The sequence below is a fragment of the Artemia franciscana genome, chromosome 8 (genome assembly GCF_032884065.1).
Source record: "Artemia franciscana chromosome 8, ASM3288406v1, whole genome shotgun sequence".
NCBI lineage: Eukaryota > Metazoa > Arthropoda > Branchiopoda > Anostraca > Artemiidae > Artemia > Artemia franciscana.
Genome location: NC_088870.1, coordinates 985,837 through 1,005,198, shown reverse-complemented (window position 1 = coordinate 1,005,198; position 19,362 = coordinate 985,837). Strand labels below are relative to the sequence as shown.

The 19,362-nt window shown below is 36.0% G+C and overlaps 1 protein-coding gene across 1 annotated transcript in view; it reads left to right on the top strand.

Annotated features, from left to right (window-relative positions):
- LOC136029865 (U6 snRNA-associated Sm-like protein LSm4) overlaps nucleotides 1–19,362 on the top strand; it is a 43,133-nt gene that overhangs the window by 12,482 nt on the left and 11,289 nt on the right. Inside the window, exons 2-4 of the mRNA XM_065708327.1 lie at nucleotides 9,174–9,215; nucleotides 15,160–15,258; nucleotides 18,057–18,243. Of these exons, the coding sequence (XP_065564399.1) occupies nucleotides 9,174–9,215; nucleotides 15,160–15,258; nucleotides 18,057–18,243 (328 nt within the window). The remainder of the gene's footprint in view (nucleotides 1–9,173; nucleotides 9,216–15,159; nucleotides 15,259–18,056; nucleotides 18,244–19,362) is intronic.

Genomic DNA, 19,362 nt, shown 5'->3' with positions numbered 1-19,362 from the left:
ATCGGGAAATTAAATAAAAAAACAAGTTTTTTTAAATGCAAGTAAGGAGCAACATTAAAACTTAAAACGAACAGAAATTACTCCGTATGTGAATGGGGCTTTACCTCCTCAACGCCCCGCTCTTTACGCTAAAGTTTGACTCTGTCTCTTAACTCTATTTTTAAAACAATAAGAAACCCAAAAACACAAACAAATATGTAACTTGAATTGCCAATAACGTTCCTGCAAATTGAACACCCTTCACCAGAGTCTGTATAATAGGAGTGACTAGGGTCATAATGGGGTAATGGTGAGCTTACCAGGAAAGATACAGTAAATCCCAGAATTTGAATCTTACCTTTTTGCCACTGGTGTCATTTAGGGGTACTGGCCTAGGGGGGACCCACCATGATTTTAGGAAGGACCTCAAATCAGTTGTCACAATTTATATTGATTTAATTTGAAGTTTGGAAAAACATTGTGTAAAAAAGTTTCCTCAGTTAAAACAAATATGTTTCTCATAGAGCTTTACTTTCCAACAATATATTGTGAGCTTCATTCCCAACCAACTTTCATTATAATAAAGTAATTGACCCGGGATCCGTAATAAAATGATGCATGTTAGTTACGTGATTCTGAAGCAGTGATCCCCTCTATATATATATATGTACTATGTACTGTATATTTCTTTGAGTCTGTTTATGTGTTCTAACTCTTTTCGAATTTGTGTGTGACACCAGCCTTCTCTGGTTTTTGGATTTTGCACGTTTTGTACGACAATGGTCTTTTTGCATACCTAGTAGCCATTGACATATTATTGTTAATATACGCCAGATCGTATGGAATTTCACAAGTTCCTTGTGCTTTTTCTTTTTTGCTTCCAGTCAACATGCTGAATTTGAAATTTGATTTCATTCAAAATGGTTGTTTCATGAATTTTTTTTTTTAATTGTAACAAAATCTAGCTTCTTTAATTTTGAAAAGATCAGTGTGAATTTAAGACCAATTATTTTTTTAGATTTCAGGAATGATAAGAAAGATGGGAGAAATATATTATATAAAAGGACAACTCAAAGGATCAATAAAAATCTTGAAGTAAGGTACTTAATCTCACACACGAGAGATTATAACAAAATGAGAATATGGAGAAGGACAAGATTTATTAATAAGAGAGTTAAAAGAAATTGTACCAGCAATCAATTACCAAATATTTCAACTTCATAAACGAAAGGCTTTATCAACGAGGGGGTGGGGGCTTAGCTTAAACCACCTTATAAAAAAGAGTGAGAAAAACATGAAAAAAACATAGCAAATAAGAGTTATAAAAAAAACCCTGAGCATTAAAAAAACTCAGACCTAATAATTGGTGTCAACTCAAGAAACTTCAGAATGGAGGGGGGAGGGACAAATTTACTGTTAAAAATCCAGAGTGATGCTGAAAATTTGTTGTTTGTTGAATTTATCTATGAAAATACCAAGCCAGTGTCATGAGCGGCCACTTTTCAGATGGGCAAGCGTTGTAACTAGTAAAATTTATCAAGGTAAAACTGGGTATTTTGCAGTAGTTTTACAAGCCTCCGTAAAATTTGGATTTTACCTAATTTACCTGTTTTACGTATTTTATCGGTATTTTACATATTTATGGCACTTGGTATTAACCAAGTGACATATAGCAATCGCCAATTCTGTCGGTCTGTCTGTCGGTCCCGGTTTTGCTACTTTAGGCACTTCCAGGTAAGCTAGGACGATGAAATTTGGCAGGCGTATCATGGACATGACCAGCTTAAATTAGAAATAGTCGTTTTTGACCATCTGGGGGGGAGTTGGGGGCTGGTTAATTCGTAAAAAATAGAAAAAATGAAGTATTTTTAACTTATGAGCGGGTGATGGGATCTTAATGAAATTTAATGTTTGGAATGATATTGTGTCTCAGAGCTCTTATTTTAAATCCCGACCGGATCTGATGTTACTGGGGGTAGCTGGAGGGGGGGGGAAACCTAAAATCTTGGAAAACACTTAGAGTGGAGGGATCGGATGAAACTTGATGGGAAAAATAAGCACAAGTCCCAGATACATGATTGACATAATCGGAACGGATCCGCTCTCTTTGGGTTAGTTGGGGGGGGGGGTAATTCTGAAAAATTAGGAAAAATGGGGTATTTTTAACTTACGAACGGGTGAACGGATCTCAATGAAATTTGATGTTTAGAAGGATATTGTGTCTTAGAGCTCTTATTTTAAAGCTTGACCGGATCTGGCGACATTGGGGGGGGGGGTTGGGAGGGGGAAACCTAAAACTTGGAAAACACTTAGAGTGGAGGGATCGGGATGAAACTTGGTGGGAAAAATAAACACAAGTCCTAGATACATGATTGACATAAACGGAACGGGTCCGCTCTCTTTGGGGTAGTTGGGGGGGGGGGGGTTAATTCTGAAAAATAAGAAAAAATGACGTTTTTTAACTTACGAAGGAGTGATCGGATCTTCATGAAACTTCATATTTAGAAGGACTTCGTAACTCAGATCTCTTATTTTAAATCTCAACCGGATCAAGCGTAATTGGGGGGGGGGGGGGCAGTTGGGGGGCTGGAAATCTTAGAAAATACTTAAAGCGGTGAGATCAGGATGAAACTGGATGGGAAGAATAGAAACCTGTCTAAGATACGTAACTGACATAACTGGACCGGATCTGCTCTCTTTGGTGGAATTGGGGGGGGGGGGGGGTAATTTTGAAAATTGAGGTATGTGTAACTTAGAAAGGGTGACCAGATCTTAATGAAATTTGATATTTAGAAGGATCTTGTGCTTTAAAGTTCGAATTTTAAATTCCGACCAGATCCTGCGACATTGGGGGGGAGTTGGAGGGGGAAACCGGAATTTTTGGAAAACGTGAAAATTGGGGTATTTTTATCTTACGAATAGATGATCGGATCTTAATGAAATTTGATTTTTAGAGGAATTCATGTCTCAGAACTCTTATTTCAAATCCCGACGAGATCTTTTGACATTGGGGGGAGTTGGAGGGGGAAATCTTGGAAAAACACTTGGAGTGGAGGAATCGGGATGAAGCTTGGTGGATAGAATAAAAAAATGTCCTTGATACGTGATTGACAGAATCGTACTGGATTCGCTCTCTTTGGGGGAGTTGGGGGGAGGGGTTCAGTGATTTGGCGAGTTTGGTGCTTCTGGGCGTGCTAGGACGATGAAAATTGGTAGGCGTGGCAGGGAGCTGCACAATTTGACTTGATAAAGTCGTTTTCCCAGATTCGACCATCTGGGGGGCTAAAGGGAGAGGAAAAATTAGAAAAAATTAGGTATTTATAACTTACGGGTGGGTGATCGGATCTTAATGGATTTTGATATTTAGAAGGACATCGTGACTCAGAGCTCTTATTTTAAATCCTGACCGGCATTAAGCCTTTTATTTTCCTGTTTAAATCAATCTATTGATTCTTAGAATTTTGTTAGAGCTCATACCATATGCTCTCTTGGCTCTTAGCTCTTCTCGCCTTGTCACAAGTGCCATATGAGCTCTTAGCTCTTGTTTATTGGTATCTTACATATTTACGAGGGCGTGCAATTTTCACAGCACAAAAGCGCAAAGAGGCTGGCAGTAACAAGTTTGGATACGATTTTGTTCTGCGTATAGCTGTGTTGCCCAGTTTAAGAGGGCGTCTGTCTGACTTCAGTCTCTTGTCAGAGCAATAAAATCTATCATAATACTGGTAATAATAATTCTGAAATGGTGCAATAGTAGCTGAAACAAAATTATATTAGTTCTTTGAGCTGTTAAAACAGAAAGGGTTTTAGGAAGGATTAACACATGACAACCAATAAAAAATAATAGAATTAAATAGCCGAGGAAAATGAGGGTAATGTATGCCAGTGGACAAAAGAAAGCGATAGAATTAAGCGAAAATGATAGAATTAAATATTTCGTCAGGGACTTTAGCCCAACCGTCTTCAGTGCTCAAAACAAGAAGGAAAATTAACCTTTTGAAGTCATTTTTAACAAAGCAGAAAGAAGAATGAATCAAACAAACCATAATAAATGAAAAGTAATAAATAAAGTCATAATAAATAATAATAAAGCCATAATAAATGAAAGACTACTCAACAATAAGATTGGGCAAGAATTCTCTGCTTAGAGATTGATTAGGAAATCCGGCTCCCCCTTCTCTCCCTTCCCTCGTGAAAAATTCACCCACAGAAAAATCATCCCACATGCCCCCCACCACTCCCCTCACCTGACAAGAAGCTTGTCTACTGACCTAATTTCACTAAAAGTTTGGTCAGACGATCTTAATTTAAAAATGTCATTTGAATCTTTTAATTTTAAGTTATTTTAAATTGGGTTTATAGGAATATATTCAGTATCGAACAGTTCGTTTCGTTTTAACGAACTGTTAGTAAGGAACGACCCGGCTCAATAGTAGCCGAGACTCTAAAAACCGTAATTTGGATGTAAATAGATATATCAAAAGATTCGGCTTATTATGCTGATTTCAATTATTTAAGTTTTATTAAGTTTAGTCTTACCCATCAAAGGCTACGAGCCTAAGAATATTTGCCTGATTTTCAAAAAAAGGGGGAAACACCCCCTAAAAGTCATATAATCTTAATTAAAATCCCACCATCAAATTTAGCGTATCAGAAAACCATACTGCAGAGGTTTTAAGCTCCTATCTGAAAAAATGTGGGATTTGTATATTTTTTTTTTGCCAGAAGAAAGACAGCGGATGCGTGTTTATTTTTTATATATATTTTTTTGTTTCTCCCAGGGGTGACCACATCATGAAGATGGTCCTAGAATATCGGAAAGGGCTCATTCTAACGGAAATTAAAAGTTTAGTGCCCTTTTTAAGTCACCAAAAAGATTGAAGGGCAACTATGTCCCCCTCTCCCGCCCCCTTTTCCCCAAAACCGTCCAATCAAAATTTTGAGATAGCCGTTTTGTTCATCATAGTTGAAAGACCAAATAACTATGCTTTTGGATACAACAGCCCCAGGGGATAAATCTTTAATTTTAAAAAATGCTCATTGTTTACGCATAGTATTTGTTATTTGAAAGTATGTATGTGTTTTTCGGGTTGGGGGACGAACTTTCTTCTGGGGGTTTCCAACAGATTTCAGGGATATACTTGTTATGAGAAATTATACACTGAGGGAACTTGGCAGAATTCCTAAACAATATTATTTTTTTATGTCTTTGTTTCTCTTTTCCGTCTTAGTCTTACGCCTGGAGTTGTTAAAGGTAATTTTCCGGGATGAATTTTCACCGGGATTGAATTGTTTAGAGGATATTTTTGTGGGGATGGGGATTTCTCCGTGGAGGTGGGGCAGATTTCTTTGTATCATGTAATAAACGATCAAAAATGTTTTACAAAAACAAGTTTTTTCAACTGATAGTAAGGAGCAACATTGAAACTTAAAACGAACATAAATTTTACATATATGAAGGGGATTACCCCCTCCTCAACTCCTAGATTTTACGCTAATGTTTGAATGTTGTCCCAAATCTTTACGAACGACTCCTAATACAAAAGGGAAGTTTAATTAGAACAATAAGAAGCTTTTTTTTTAAGTGCTAAAAAACTTTAGTGTGACGAGTGAGGTGTCGAAGAGGTGCCAATCCCTTTAATATACGTAGTAATTTCTGTGCGTTTAAAGTTTTAATGTTGTTCTTACTTTCAATTGAAAAAGCTTTTCAGTTTTTTTTCAAAACTTTCAGTTTCTTTTTATTTAATGTCAATTTAAAGCAAGGTCTCTACTCTGAGATTTCTTTAATTTTAATTACCATCCTAAAAGAATGTGGGAAGCCATTTGCTTCAGATATTGAAGTCGCCTCACCACAAAGAACTAAATGATTTGGATTTTCAATGACGTGGAGGGCTAAAGCAAAGTCAATACCCTCATTTTTATTTTAATTTTCAAATCCCTGAGAAATTTTGTGTTCATGCCGTCATTCCCGGGAGCTGACAATTGCCCTTCTCTCCAGAAAATACCTTGGTAGAATTCCCCCTCCCCCACGGAAATCCCCCATTATCATCCGTATAATTTCATATCTTCATTAGAAGGAAAATTGAAATTTCTACTCTTCTGTTGAAGTCAGAGGCAATTCTGTAGCATTGCCTATAGTAAAGAAATGTAAGTGTTCAAAATATTAATATTTGATCATTACTGTTTTTTCAAAGGCTTTTCATGGGGAAGGGGTGGTCGAATAGATTTTGGAAGAGGCTCAGTCAATTCGAAATCGAAAGTTCCAATGTCCTTTTCTAAGAGTTTGCCTGCTTTTCATCCAATTGTTACCGAATGTGTTGTTACTTACTACAGTGTCTTAAAGAAATTCCTATTCTAGTTTGACGGCCCTTGTGTTTCAGCAGTTGTTTTGAAACTGTCTTCAGACAATCACAGAATTAGTTCTAAGGGAGTGACGATAGGAAGTTTCAGGTAGAACTTGATATGTTATCCTCAGGGCCGTATCCAGGACTTTCGTTGGAGGGGGGGGGGGCTTCTGAACAGACACAGTTATCTGAACCAGAATCTAAGTCTTATAAAGAGGAGCTAGATTTGCCAGTAGATTATGTTGAAGACGGTCGTAATGACTGAAAGTTCTGCTTTTATGATCCAGCGCTTAGTTAATCAAAGTGTTACAAACCACTTCTTTTCTTCAATATGGTGCTTTATAAACAAATGAATAATAGCATGTATATGATATGAAAAAGGTGACTGAATGCGGCTATTTAAAAATGTAAGGTTGTTAGGATAGCGTTTCGTAAGTTTAAATGCAGAAATAAAATTGCTTATGTGATTTTAATCTCAAATAATGGTATTTTTAAATATACAAAATGGATGTCCAGAATCAGGCACTGTCCAAGTACCGACGTATTAATCTAGGCACAAGATTACTAAAAGGATAAACTATACTATTAATTAAATTGTTGAAACCCCAGATAAAGGGGCATTACCTTTTTTAAGCCCAGGAAAATCAGAATCATCAAAATATTTGATTAAAATATAAAAGTGATGGTTAAAAACAAAGGCTCAACTGGTCTTATAGCTACAGGGCAACTCTAAATCACCAATTTAACCATATATTTCCTAAGGAATATAAAATTTTACGGTAATTTTACAGTCGCAAGATTGTGTGAAAGCAATTGCACTGCATGTAATTTATATTAATTGTCATACTCATAGACGCATCAAGAGCTGTATTGTTTCATTGCAAATAGTAATATACGCTACCACCTGTTTGTTACTGCTCAGAAAGCCACTGGCATAACTGTTCTTCATCTGGAGAAATCTTCTACTATAAAATGGTTATCCTGGAATAGATTGGTGAACGAAGTACTGACATGTATTTCGGCCGTTTTATCAAACACCAGAACATTTAGTGACGGAGATCGGCAGCTCAGGCCCCAGACATTTGAATTTATATTTATAAAAAAAACGTGGCGAAAAAAAAAAAAATTCTGCTGGGAATTCTGTCTGAGCCACTGCATGAGGTAGACCTAGTTTTCTCTAGAAGTACTGATCTTATTGCAGGTACACGAGATAAAATCAGAGACTTACCAACAGATGATGATTTTGATGAAATTTTTCATAAAACAAAGCGTTTTCTTGTGAGTGCGGCCTCACTAAAGGCATTTTGCAAATTTTTCAGAATTCTGATTCCTCATGTGAAAGACCAAAGCATGCATAGCCAGTAGGTTCCTCCTTACATGACTTTGTAACCATGTCGACTTTGGGAAAAAGAAAGCTTGCTGAAGTGAAAGAATCAGCTAAAATGCTTTCAGATGGGGATATTTTTCTCATAGTGCTCTTTCACTGTTTGGAGACAATCTCTGCGTTAGATGTGACTAGCTAGTGCAGCTGCGCATTACAAAGAAGCTTATATTGACACAATTCTACTGGCCTAACAAATGGATCTTGTGAGAAGATATATATATTCTTTAGCCAATAAGCCTAAAGATTTTTTAACTTTGCGATTGTCTGAAGGCAATGTTAATACTGTATTCCAAAGTTTTGAAAATTACGCAAGTTTCCATTGCTCTGTCTATCACAACAGGTAGTAATGAGAGATTCTTTTCTACACTAAGTCTGATTAAAACCTATTTAAGATCAACAATGGGCGACGAAAGGTTCAGTAATCTGATGTTGATAAAAAAAAAAACAGTTGTGAAAATGTTGGATTTTGATGCTATAGTATGTTTGGGAAAAATGGGACCTTGTCAATTCCCAATGTTGCAATAAAATTGTAATTGCTTCTTACTATTATTAGTTGATTTTGAGAAAGGTCAGTGCTAACCACTGAAGAAATATTGCTCTTCAACAACTTTGAGTCGGCCACTTTAGGGGACCCACAGAGTTGCCGAGTCCCCCCTCTTAGCTCAGAATGAAATGACGCCGCTGCTTTTTGCTACCGTCAACACTGGAAAGTTGGAATTATTTTTGATTTACAATGCTACACCACGTCAAAAGTACAGATGAGGCTCCGAATGAGTCTATTGAGCAATAAGAACTTCCGGAATAGTTGCTGAAACTTCCTGGAGTATAGTTAAAGAATACCATATATATAGAATAATTTATCAAATTCATATTTTTCAAAATACCAGAGGAAACTATAAATGAAGTAAAATATTGCTGGAATTACACATTTTTAATGGTTTTCGGAAAATTACTTACAAGGTGAACATACTGTATGAATGGGAGAGGGGCACAGGGGCATTTCCCGTCAAAATTGTCGGAAGACATCCTAAGGAAAATTTGACAACTTCGACGTTAAAACGCATGTAGTGGGGTTTAATATCCCTGAAAATATTTTTTATTTCCCTATTTGCTGTATGATGAAGACGAAGTGGTAATGCGTCCCCTTTTATCTGTTTCGCGAGGTATTGCAAACATGTTTAAATGAAGTGTGAAAGAAAGGTTGTTTTCTTTCAGTGCCCACTATTTATTGCTTTTACAAAACAGAAGCACAGATCCCTTTGAAATATGGGCTCCATAAATTTTAGTATTTTCTGGGAGAACTAATTCCAAGGAAAGGTATTACTCACCTAACCCCCTCCCCCCTGCCCTATTATTTTTACTTGGATTTTGTGTTCGTATTGACATTTTCAAAGTTTTGTTTTAAAACCAAGGGGGAGAGTTTGACACTAAAATAATCAAATTAATCCTCCTTTCTTTCTTTGCAGTTACCCCTGTCTCTTCTCAAGGCAGCGCAAAATCATCCAATGGTAAGTAATTCAAATGATTAGCGTCAATCTTCAGTGGCATAAAAATAGAAAAGAATATGATATGTTCTTCACGTCTGTAAGAGTTTGAAATATTCAATTTTCTTCTAAATACACTTACTATGTAGAAAAATTCAAAATTTGCGAGAGATGGGGAAAAAGTAATTGTTCTCTCAATCATCTGTTTATAATGCATTTGAAAAGGAATTTTTCTCTAGAACATGTAAGGACAAAGGCTAATCGGAGCGAGTTGATGATGTGAAAAGGATCAAACAGTGAAAAGGTAAAAGGTAAAAAGGATCAAACAGTGAAAAGGAAAAGGTGTGAAAAGGTAACCAACTGTAGTAAGGAGCGACCCGGCTCAATAGTAACCGAAACTCTAAAAAATGGAATTTTGATACCAATAGTTACATCAAAAGAATCGTATATTAATGCTAATTTTAAATATATAAGTTTCATCAAGATTAGTCTTACCCATCAAAAGTTAGGAGCCTGAGAAAAGTTGCCTCATTTTAGAAAATAGGGAGAAACACCTCTTAAAAGCCATACAATCTTAACGAAAATCACACCATCAGATTCAGCGCATCAGAGAACCTTATTGTAGAAGTTTCAAGCTCCTATCTACAAAAATGTAGAATTTCGCATTTTTTGCCAGAAGACAGATCACGGATGCGTGTTTTTTTGTTTTTTTTTCCAGAGGTGATCGTATCGACTCAGTAGTCCTAGAATGTCGCGAGAAGGCTCATTCTAACGGAAATGAAAAGTTCTAGTGCCTTTTTTAAGTGACCAAAAATATTGGAGGGCACCTAGGCCCCCTCCCACGCTCATTTTTCCCCAAAGTCACCGGATCAAAATTCTGAGATAGACATTTTATTCACCATAGTCGAAAAACCTAATAACTATGTCTTTGGGTGCTACTTACTCCCCCACATTCCCCGTGGGAGGGGCTGCAAGTTACAAAGTTTGACCTGTGTTAGGCTTATTGTAATGGTTATTGGGAAGTGTATAGACGCTTTCAGGTAGATTTTTTGGTTTGGGGGGAAGCGTTGAGGAGGGGGTCACGTGGGAGGATCTTTCCATGGAGGAATATGTCATGGGGGAAGAGAATTTCAATGAAGGGGGTGCAGGATTTTCTAGCATTATTTAAAAAAAACAATGAAAAAAAATGTGAAAAGTTTTTTCTACTGAAAGTAAGGAGCAACATTAAAACTTAAAACGAACAGAAATTATTAAGCATATGAGGGGTTTACCTCCTCGTAATACCTCGCTCTTTACGCTAAAGTATTTTTAGTATTTTCAACTGTTTATTCTACGGCCTTTGTGATTCAGGGGTCATTCTTAAGGAATTGGGACAAAATGTAAGATTTAATGTAAAGAGCGAGGTATCGACGAGGGGTGAACCTCTTCATATACGCAATAAAAACATACGAATATAGAGGTTCGTTACGTAAGTAAATTCGTAAGTTACGTATATTTTTTACTAATGAAAACGTTCGCAAAAAATTAAAAGTTCTAGTTGCCTTTTTAAGTAATTAAATAAAAAAAACAAGTTTTTTTTTAACTGAAAGTAAGGAGCGACATTAAAACTTAAAACGAACAGAAATTACTTCGTATATGAAAGAGGCTGCTTCCTCATCAACGCCCCGCTCTTTACGCTAAAGTTTGACTCTTTCTCTCAATTCTTCTTTTTAAAACAGTAAAAAACTTTAGCGTAAAGAGCGGGGCGTTGATGAGGAAGCATTCTCTTTCATATGCGAAGTAATTTCTGTTCGTTTTAAGTTTTAATGTCGCTCCTTACTCTCAGTTAAAAAAAACTTTGTTTTTTTTATTTAATTTCTGAACGTTTTTGAATCTATGCATGTTTTGATTTTGGCTCTCCGCAGAGGAATAATTAAAAAGAAATTTGCATTTTTTTTGGCTAAATGGCTTTCTCATAATTTTGATCGAATGATTTTGAGAAAAAAGAGCGGGGGGGGGGAAGCCTAGTTGCCCTCCGATTTTTTGGTTAATTAAAAAGGCAACTAGAACTTTTAATTTTTTACGAATCTTTTTATTAGTAAAAGATTTACGTAACTTATAAATTAGCTTACGCAAAGAACTTTTGTATTCCCATGTTTTTATTACATATATGAGGGGGTTCGCCCCCTCGTCAGTACCTCGCTCTTTACACTAAAGCTTAAATTTTGTCCCAATTCATTAAGAATGACCCCTGAATCACAAAAGCCGTAGAATAAATAGTTGAAATTACTAAAAAATACTTTAGCGTAAAGAGCGAGGTATTAGGAGGAGTTGAGCCCCTCATATGGGTAATAATTTCTGTTTGTTTCAAGTTTTAATTCTGTTGCTTACTTCCAGCTGAGAAAAACTTTTTCATATTTATTTTTTCATTGTTTTTTTAAATAATGCTAGTAAATCCTGCGCTCCCTTCATGGAAATTTTCTTCCCCCATGACAAATTCTCGATGGAAAGTTCCCCCAGCATATCCCCCTCTTGTCAACCCCTCCCCCCAACCAAAAAATCCTTCTGAAAACGCCTGTACACTTCCCAATAACCATTACTGTATGTAAGCACTGGTCAAAGCTTGTAACTTGTTGCCCCTCCCACGGGGACTGTGGGGGAGTAAGTCGTCCCCAAAGACATAGTTATAAGTTTTTCGACTACGCTGAATAAAATGGCTATCTCAGAATTTTGATCCGTTGACTTTGGGAAAATAATTAGCATGGGAGGGGGCCTAGGTGCGCTCCAATTTTTTTGGTCACTTAAAAAGGACACTAGAACTTTTCATTTCCGTTAGAATGAGCCCTCTTGCAACATTCTAGGACAACTGGGTCGATACGATCACCCCTGGAAAAAAAAACAACAAACAAACAAATAAACACGCATCCGTGATCTGCCTTCTGGCAAAAAATACAAAATTCCACATTTTTGTAGATAGGAGCTTGAAACATCTACAGTAGGGTTCTCTGATACGCTGAATCTGATGGTGTAATTTTTGTTAAAATTATATGGCTTTTAGGGGGTGTTTCCCCCTATTTTCTAAAATAACACAAATTTTCTTAGGCTCGTAACTTTTGATGGGTAAAACTAAACTTGATGAAACTTATATATTTAAAATCAGCATTAAAATGCGACTCTTTTGATGTAGCTATTGGTATCAAAATTCCATTTTTTAGAGTTTTGGTTACTATTGAGCCGGGTCGCTCCTTACTACAGTTCGTTACCACGAACTGTTTGATCAAAAAGTTGGATGGCAACTAGGCCTGCTCCCTCGCTGCTTTTTTCTTAAAATGTTCCGATTAAAACTATGGGAAAGCCATTTAGCCAAATAAAGTTAATATGCAAATTTCGTTTTAATTATTTATGTGCGGAGAGCCAAGATCAAAACATGCATTAATTCATTAATAAGTTACATTAATATTACTTTAATATTACTTGCAACTTGATGAAAAAATTATGCCCGACATATCATCGCATACGATGGGTGCCTGTGAAGACCCCTTTATCACGATATAAATGCTCGGCGAGTGATTGTGGCGCCTTACTTTGCAGTTGAAACATGAAACTTGTCCATTGATCTGTTTAATTAAGAGAAGATAAAGTTTTATTTTTAAATTGGCGTGCACTAGCAAACTTCGCAAGATTTGTATGTTTTGTGAAAACAAAATTAATGTGATAAAAGTATTAGTTGTATTTGGTAGCAAAATACACAAAATCAAAAGAAAACAATATTAAAGATCAGTAAACTAAAATTAATGCGACAAGAACTAAAAAATTTGCAAAAAAGAAACAAAAGGTCTGTTTAAGATAAAGATTGTTGAAGGTGAGATATCAACTAACAGTTAGAGAATGTATAGATTTAAGAGGAGGTAAAAGCAATTTCAAGTCATATATTAAGGCATATTGTACTATTGCTCACTTATAAGGTAAATTAGAAGCAGATATAAGAGATGATGTCCGTTAGCAAGTTTCAGGAAGATCATTGGTCAATGTTGCCATCAACTCCATGTGGCCATCAGAACAGCTCCATATCCTTAGAACTAATATCCTAGGGAGTGTTCATACGTCATCCTGGTAAATCACCGTGAAAATGTCTTTTTAACTTTTGAAGTGGCTGCTCAGAGACAGAGTAAGCTTTTTGTAGCAGAGTAAAAGAGGGTTTGTATTGCAATGTGTACAGTGGTTTCATACATGATAATGTACAAGGTAGTGGCCGTTAAAAATATTGTTTTGACTTTGAATAAGTAAATGCGGGATATTTCGAAAATGCACAGTTTCAATTTAAGCAATATCACCATCCCAGTTTTAATATTCCCAAATTTGTAAAAGAAAAATTTTTTTCAATAGAAATTTTATATATCTATGTTCTAATTTCTTAAGCTATACATACATTTTAAAATGTTTTAATTTATATCCATTTTGAATTTTAAATATAAACCAGAGAAACCAAATTTTAGAAAAAGATGAGTTGTGAAAAGTCAAGACGTCACTATGTTTTCGTCATACACGCTGCGTATATAAGTTATTTTTCAAATTGTTTTCAGTTCCGTTTCGTGTAGTCACTATTGTAAAAAAAAGAGGACAAAACACTATATCTTCGGTTCTCACAGACGTGTCTTTTCTCTGACGCAACACCGTCCAGTTTTAATTTAGACAAAGAAAGAGCAAACTGTTTTAGTTGAACGGTGTGTTACACCCTTTAGCTGAAACTATGGAAATGATGCTGTAATAAGAAGGAAGACGAAAAACAGGAAAAATAAACCTTTAAATTCTTTTGGTGTGATCAATAGGATTTGTTGTAGATAATATAATAGTGTTGTAGTTTTACCCCTTTTCTTTTTGTGTTCTTCAGAAAAATGACCCCTCTTCCTTTCTTAATTATATTTGCCTAAAGTATTATTTCAAAAGACAATTTAAAGTCTCGTTGCCAGGGCAGTCACTTCGCAATAAGTAAACTTTTGGGATAAAATCTGGTTCTGTCTGTCTAGACTTGGCCATTGATAGCTAATTTTGTTCAAAAACTTTTTGATTTTGAAGCTCTCATTTATAGAATTGGCCAGGAAAAATCTATGGTTTACCCCTACACCAGGTTTCTTGTGGAAGAATAGTGATTTTGTTTTTAATCCGTTTTCGGAGTTTGTTTAGTTTGTTCCTAGACCTTAAAGTCTACGTTATAGAGTTGAGAGTGCATGTTTTGTTGAAGTTGACACTTGGAGGAATAAAAGTGAGCTATTTTCTCCAACTGAGTAAGATTATTTTTCCCTGAACCTAGGCAGGATAGGAAAAGAGTTTGCGAGAAGTACCGTCAGTAAAATATAGACAGGTGGGTCCGTTTACCCTCCAAAGAGATAGTTAGAGAGATATCAGTGGTGGCACAGAGTGTGGTACCCTTGGCCAATAATTTGGCCCTTTAAAAGATAGTATACATTTCAAATGCACACTGGTTGCAATTTTAGTGTCCAAAGAAACTGTAGATCTCTTATTTAATTGCTCGATCACGTACTAGACTCAAGCGACACCGCCAGCGGCTGTGTTAGAGATCAAATAGCTGGTAGCCCCAAGGCATCCGGTACAAATAGTGGGGGCTCACGACCATCCCACATCAAACAGTGGTACCAGCGGTGGTCCCATCTTTCCACAAATCAAATTAGTGTTTTTATTATCAAATGTAAACGTTTGCACATTTTTAAATCCGTGTGTTCTTTAGCGGCTCCGCTAAAAAGTGTATATATTGATCGTTATGATGAACAAACTGTATACATTTTTGCAAGAAAATAGACCTCTGTTGACCGAGGAATACGGTGATAAAAATGATAATTATTACGTACTCAGAAAATAAAAGGAAGGGGTTAAAGAGAAGCTCGTATTCTGTTACACTGTTGCATAGGCTATTCTTTTTGGTTTTCCTTACACATTATATCTTCTTTCTCTTTTATTTATTTTTTTTCAGCTTGTTGAGCTTAAAAATGGCGAAACATACAATGGTCATTTAGTCAGCTGCGATAACTGGATGAATATCTGCCTTAGAGAAGTAATTTGTACATCTAAGGTAAGTTTTTTCTTCTTTTTTTAAACTGTTTGATATGTAGCCTCTTAGGTATGTACACGAATATTATAATAAATGAATAACTAATATTCTTCTCTAGTAGGTTAATAATGCAGTTTCTCAATGTTTTAGTAGCTCTCAACCAAAATCCCTATAATTTGCCTAGTAATCACTTGTACCTTTTAAATCTGTTCTCAAAAGGCAGCAAGCTATTATCTTGTCTAAATTATTTTCTTTTCTTGCCAGGGGGGTGGGATCGAAAGTTTCATATTTCAGAAGGGAAACTAACTCAGGAGGATTTGGGTATAAGACCAGACATAAGTCTAACGGTTTGATCTACCATTTCCATTAACAAGATTCTTCTTTTTTCTTCAACCTTATGCAGTTTTTACGGCCATTCACCGTCCTCCTACTTAGGACTCTCCAGAAGGATCCTGTCCCAAAATCAAAACTTGAAAATCTTGGTCTAAAGGAGGAAATATTTACCTTTAAGATCATCCCCCCCCGTCATATCCACCCTTCCCGCGAAAAGTCCGCAACTTTGAGTTTTATCTCTGTGAAGGGAATCTTGCCAGTATCTTTACTGATTTATATGGGCAATATAAATATTATCTGCAGGTTAGGTTATAGTTACAGGTCGGTCCAACAAATTTCGCGGTAGCCGCTAGTGCAAAATTTGTTCATTATCTCTAGGATATTCCTCGTGACTGATTTAGATGCCAGCCATGTATAAGCCGGAAGATTCACTAATTTTAAGAGTTGCAAGGACTGTTGAATACATGAATAAGTAAGGACTAGACTTAGTAGTCATTTAGGATACAGTCACACACCTCTTCCCCCCTCTAAAAAACGAAGTTGAAAAGACGTAGAAAAACGGGGATTATTTGATGACAAAGAGGGAGTTATGGTTTTGTCCAACTCCCTCCCCTAAAAAAAACCTCAGATACCCCATGAAATCTGGCAATATGAACGTTGGTGCTGATCTCCAATGCTTGACGAAATTTTGACGGGCAAAAAAAAATTCAGATTTTTTTTGTTTACAATGCAGACGAGCTTACTGTATCAACCTTTGACACCACTGATAGCTGCTGCCATCTGTTAAAATCTGTTTTGAAACGACTGCTTCCACTAACAACTTGCCGCAGCACCAAGCTGCCTGAGGCCAACACAGCTACGCACGCTCCTCCTCCATCCCAATCTATTCAAAGTCTCCATCTTTACAGTCACCCGGGAAGGTTCCATCTCCCTTAAATCTTTCTATATGACATCGTCCTACCCCGAGTGCGGACAACCTGCTTTTCCGTTTAGCCCTAGAAGGTTGGCCGAAAGAGATAATCTTCGGTGATCTGTCATCCTTCATTCGCAGAATGGGCCCTAGACTTCTCAATCTTTCTCTCATTATAGCCCTAGAAAACGTTTCGTACAGCCTACTGTTTGAAATACGAAACGATTTGTTGAATTTATTTAAAAAAGCAATAGAAATTGCTAAAGAACTTTTTCATTGATGAACTAGCTTTGCCTTGGATCGTAGGGATATCGCGGGAAATAAGAATTCAGACGATCCAGATTGCAGTTTTACTGCAACACTCTGATTGTTCCTGAAGTTCTGATTGTTCTGATGTTCTGATTGTTCTGAAGTTCTGAAGTTCTGATGTTCTGATGTTCTGATGTTCTGATGTTCTGATTGTTGCTGATATTTTGCCATTTCACTGACATTTTGGTTAATTTTGAAATAAAATCAATCATTTTCGCAATGTCTCTCTAACACAAGAATTTAACTACCTTGCATTTTCAGTCTAAAGCGCTTGTGTCGCCATATTAGAAAAACATTGATTTTTTCAGTAAAACCTTAGCGTTTTCTGACCAATCTGTTTGATTACGATGTTAATACTGTCTTTATTAGGATTGTGCGACCATCCGGTGTGTGTTAAATCGTGTGTCAGATAACCTTATGGCGTTTAATGTATAGATTACATGATTATGAGGATTAATTAGGAATAGAAGATCTCGTAGGATTAAGTTGCAGGATTTGTATAGATGAATCTTTAGTGAAAATGGGAATTCCGTGGTAGTATTCTAAATGAATAAGATCCTAAGTTTGGGATTGCTTCAAATTACTATAGAGATTAAATGAAGATCAATTGTATACTCCACAGTTCAGGAACTATTTATGGACCCCAAGACCGAATTCAGGACCACAATTCATTCACATTTCCGCAATCATTCCACAATCCACAATTCCGTGGTAGTATTCTAAATGGATAAGACCCTAAGTTTGGGATTGCTCCAAATTGCTATAGAGATTAAATGAAGATCAATTATCTACTCCACAGTTCAGGAACTATTTATGGACCCCAAGACCGAATTCTGGACCAAAATTCATTGTTTCTATTAGTTCAACAACCCGTGATTCTTCATTAAAGCTGTAATGCTTTTATTATGAAGCGTTTCACGAAAGGAAAAAAAAGAACATTTCCTTTCAAGAATTGGTGTAATCTCTGATAAACCCCCTCCTCTACTTCGAATTTCGCTTAAACCCATCTTTATCTCTCATGACTAGAAAGAAGAAAAAAACTTGCTTATTGAATAATTGATGTATATTTTTCCGCACTTCATAATCCTGGATTTAATTGAAGTTAATAATAGACAAGAAATTAAGAGAAAACGTGGAATGCTTGCTGAGATTGGCAACTCTAAAGAGCAGTATCAAATAAAACATTGCCTTGGAGGCGGGAAAGGACCCCTCCTTTTCATTTTTTCTTTATGCCGTTATGTATTTCTCAGCTGACAATCTTTTCCAGGATGGAGATAGATTTTGGCGAATTCCTGAATGCTATATCCGAGGTAGTACTGTCAAATATATGAGGATACCTGACGAGGTAATAGACTCAGTTAAAGATGAAGTAGTTGCTGCCAAAAAAGCCCGAATGGAGGCCAAAGGAACCAGAGGAGGTCGAGGTGGAAGAGGAGGGCAGAGAGGAGGCCGTGGTAACTATTTTATTTGTTTTTTTTCTTAGCGATTTTAAGGCAGAAATTAATTTATGATGTAAGGGGTTATGAAGTAAGGACTTTGTGAAGTAAATGTCCTAAAGTAAGGGCAAAGAAAAAGGAATTTCATTCACAGAGAACTGCGAAAGAAAAAAAAATATATGAAATTAGTAGTTGTTAGTTGCTGAATAAATACATTCCTCGGTTCCATTCCAAATCATCAGTATCATCAACAGCAGCTACGAGGCAAAGAAAGCAAAATAATTATTTATCTGCTGCTCTACTGAATACGATGTGTCTTCTTTTCTACCTCGTCGCTTTATGTCTATATATTTAGTCTTTATAAAAATAATGCTTTTAGATTGTTATTATTATAATTAATAATATAGGCTTCAAACAGATAAACTTGCCGATAAATAATAAGAGACAACATTGCTCCAAAAACATTAAATCGACCACAGCCCTTTTTTTGCTAGTTTGTTTTTTTACTTTTAAGATATGATATTTATTAACATATTGTCCATCATAATTCCAAACAGGCCAAATTCAGATTTTGGAGTCAAGTTAGAAAAAGATTAAATAAGAAAAACTATTTTTTTAACTGCAAGTAAGGTGACATTAAAACTTAAAACGAACAGAAATTATTCCGTATATGAAAGGGGTTGTCCCCTCCTCAACGCCCCGCTCTTTACGCTAAAGTTTGACTCTTTGTCACAACTCTTCTTTTTAAAACAATTAAAAAACTTTAGCGTAGAGAGCGAGGCGTTTAGGAGGGGACAATCCTTTCATATACGGAATAATTTTTATTCGTCTTATGTTTTAATGTCGCTCCTTACTTGCAGTTAAAAAACTTTGTTTTTTTATTTAATTTCTGAACGTTTTTGAATTAATGCATGTTTTGATTTTGGCTTACCGCACATGAATAAATAAAACGAAATTTGCATTTTTTTTTTTTTTTTTTTTTTTGCTAAATGGCTTTATCATAGTTTTGATCGGACGATTTTGATAAAAAAAAGGGGGTGGGGGAGGAGGTCTAGTTGCCCTCCAATTTTTAGCTACTTAAAAATGCCACTTAATTTTTTATTTTTTTACGAACGTTTTCGTTAGTAATAAACATAC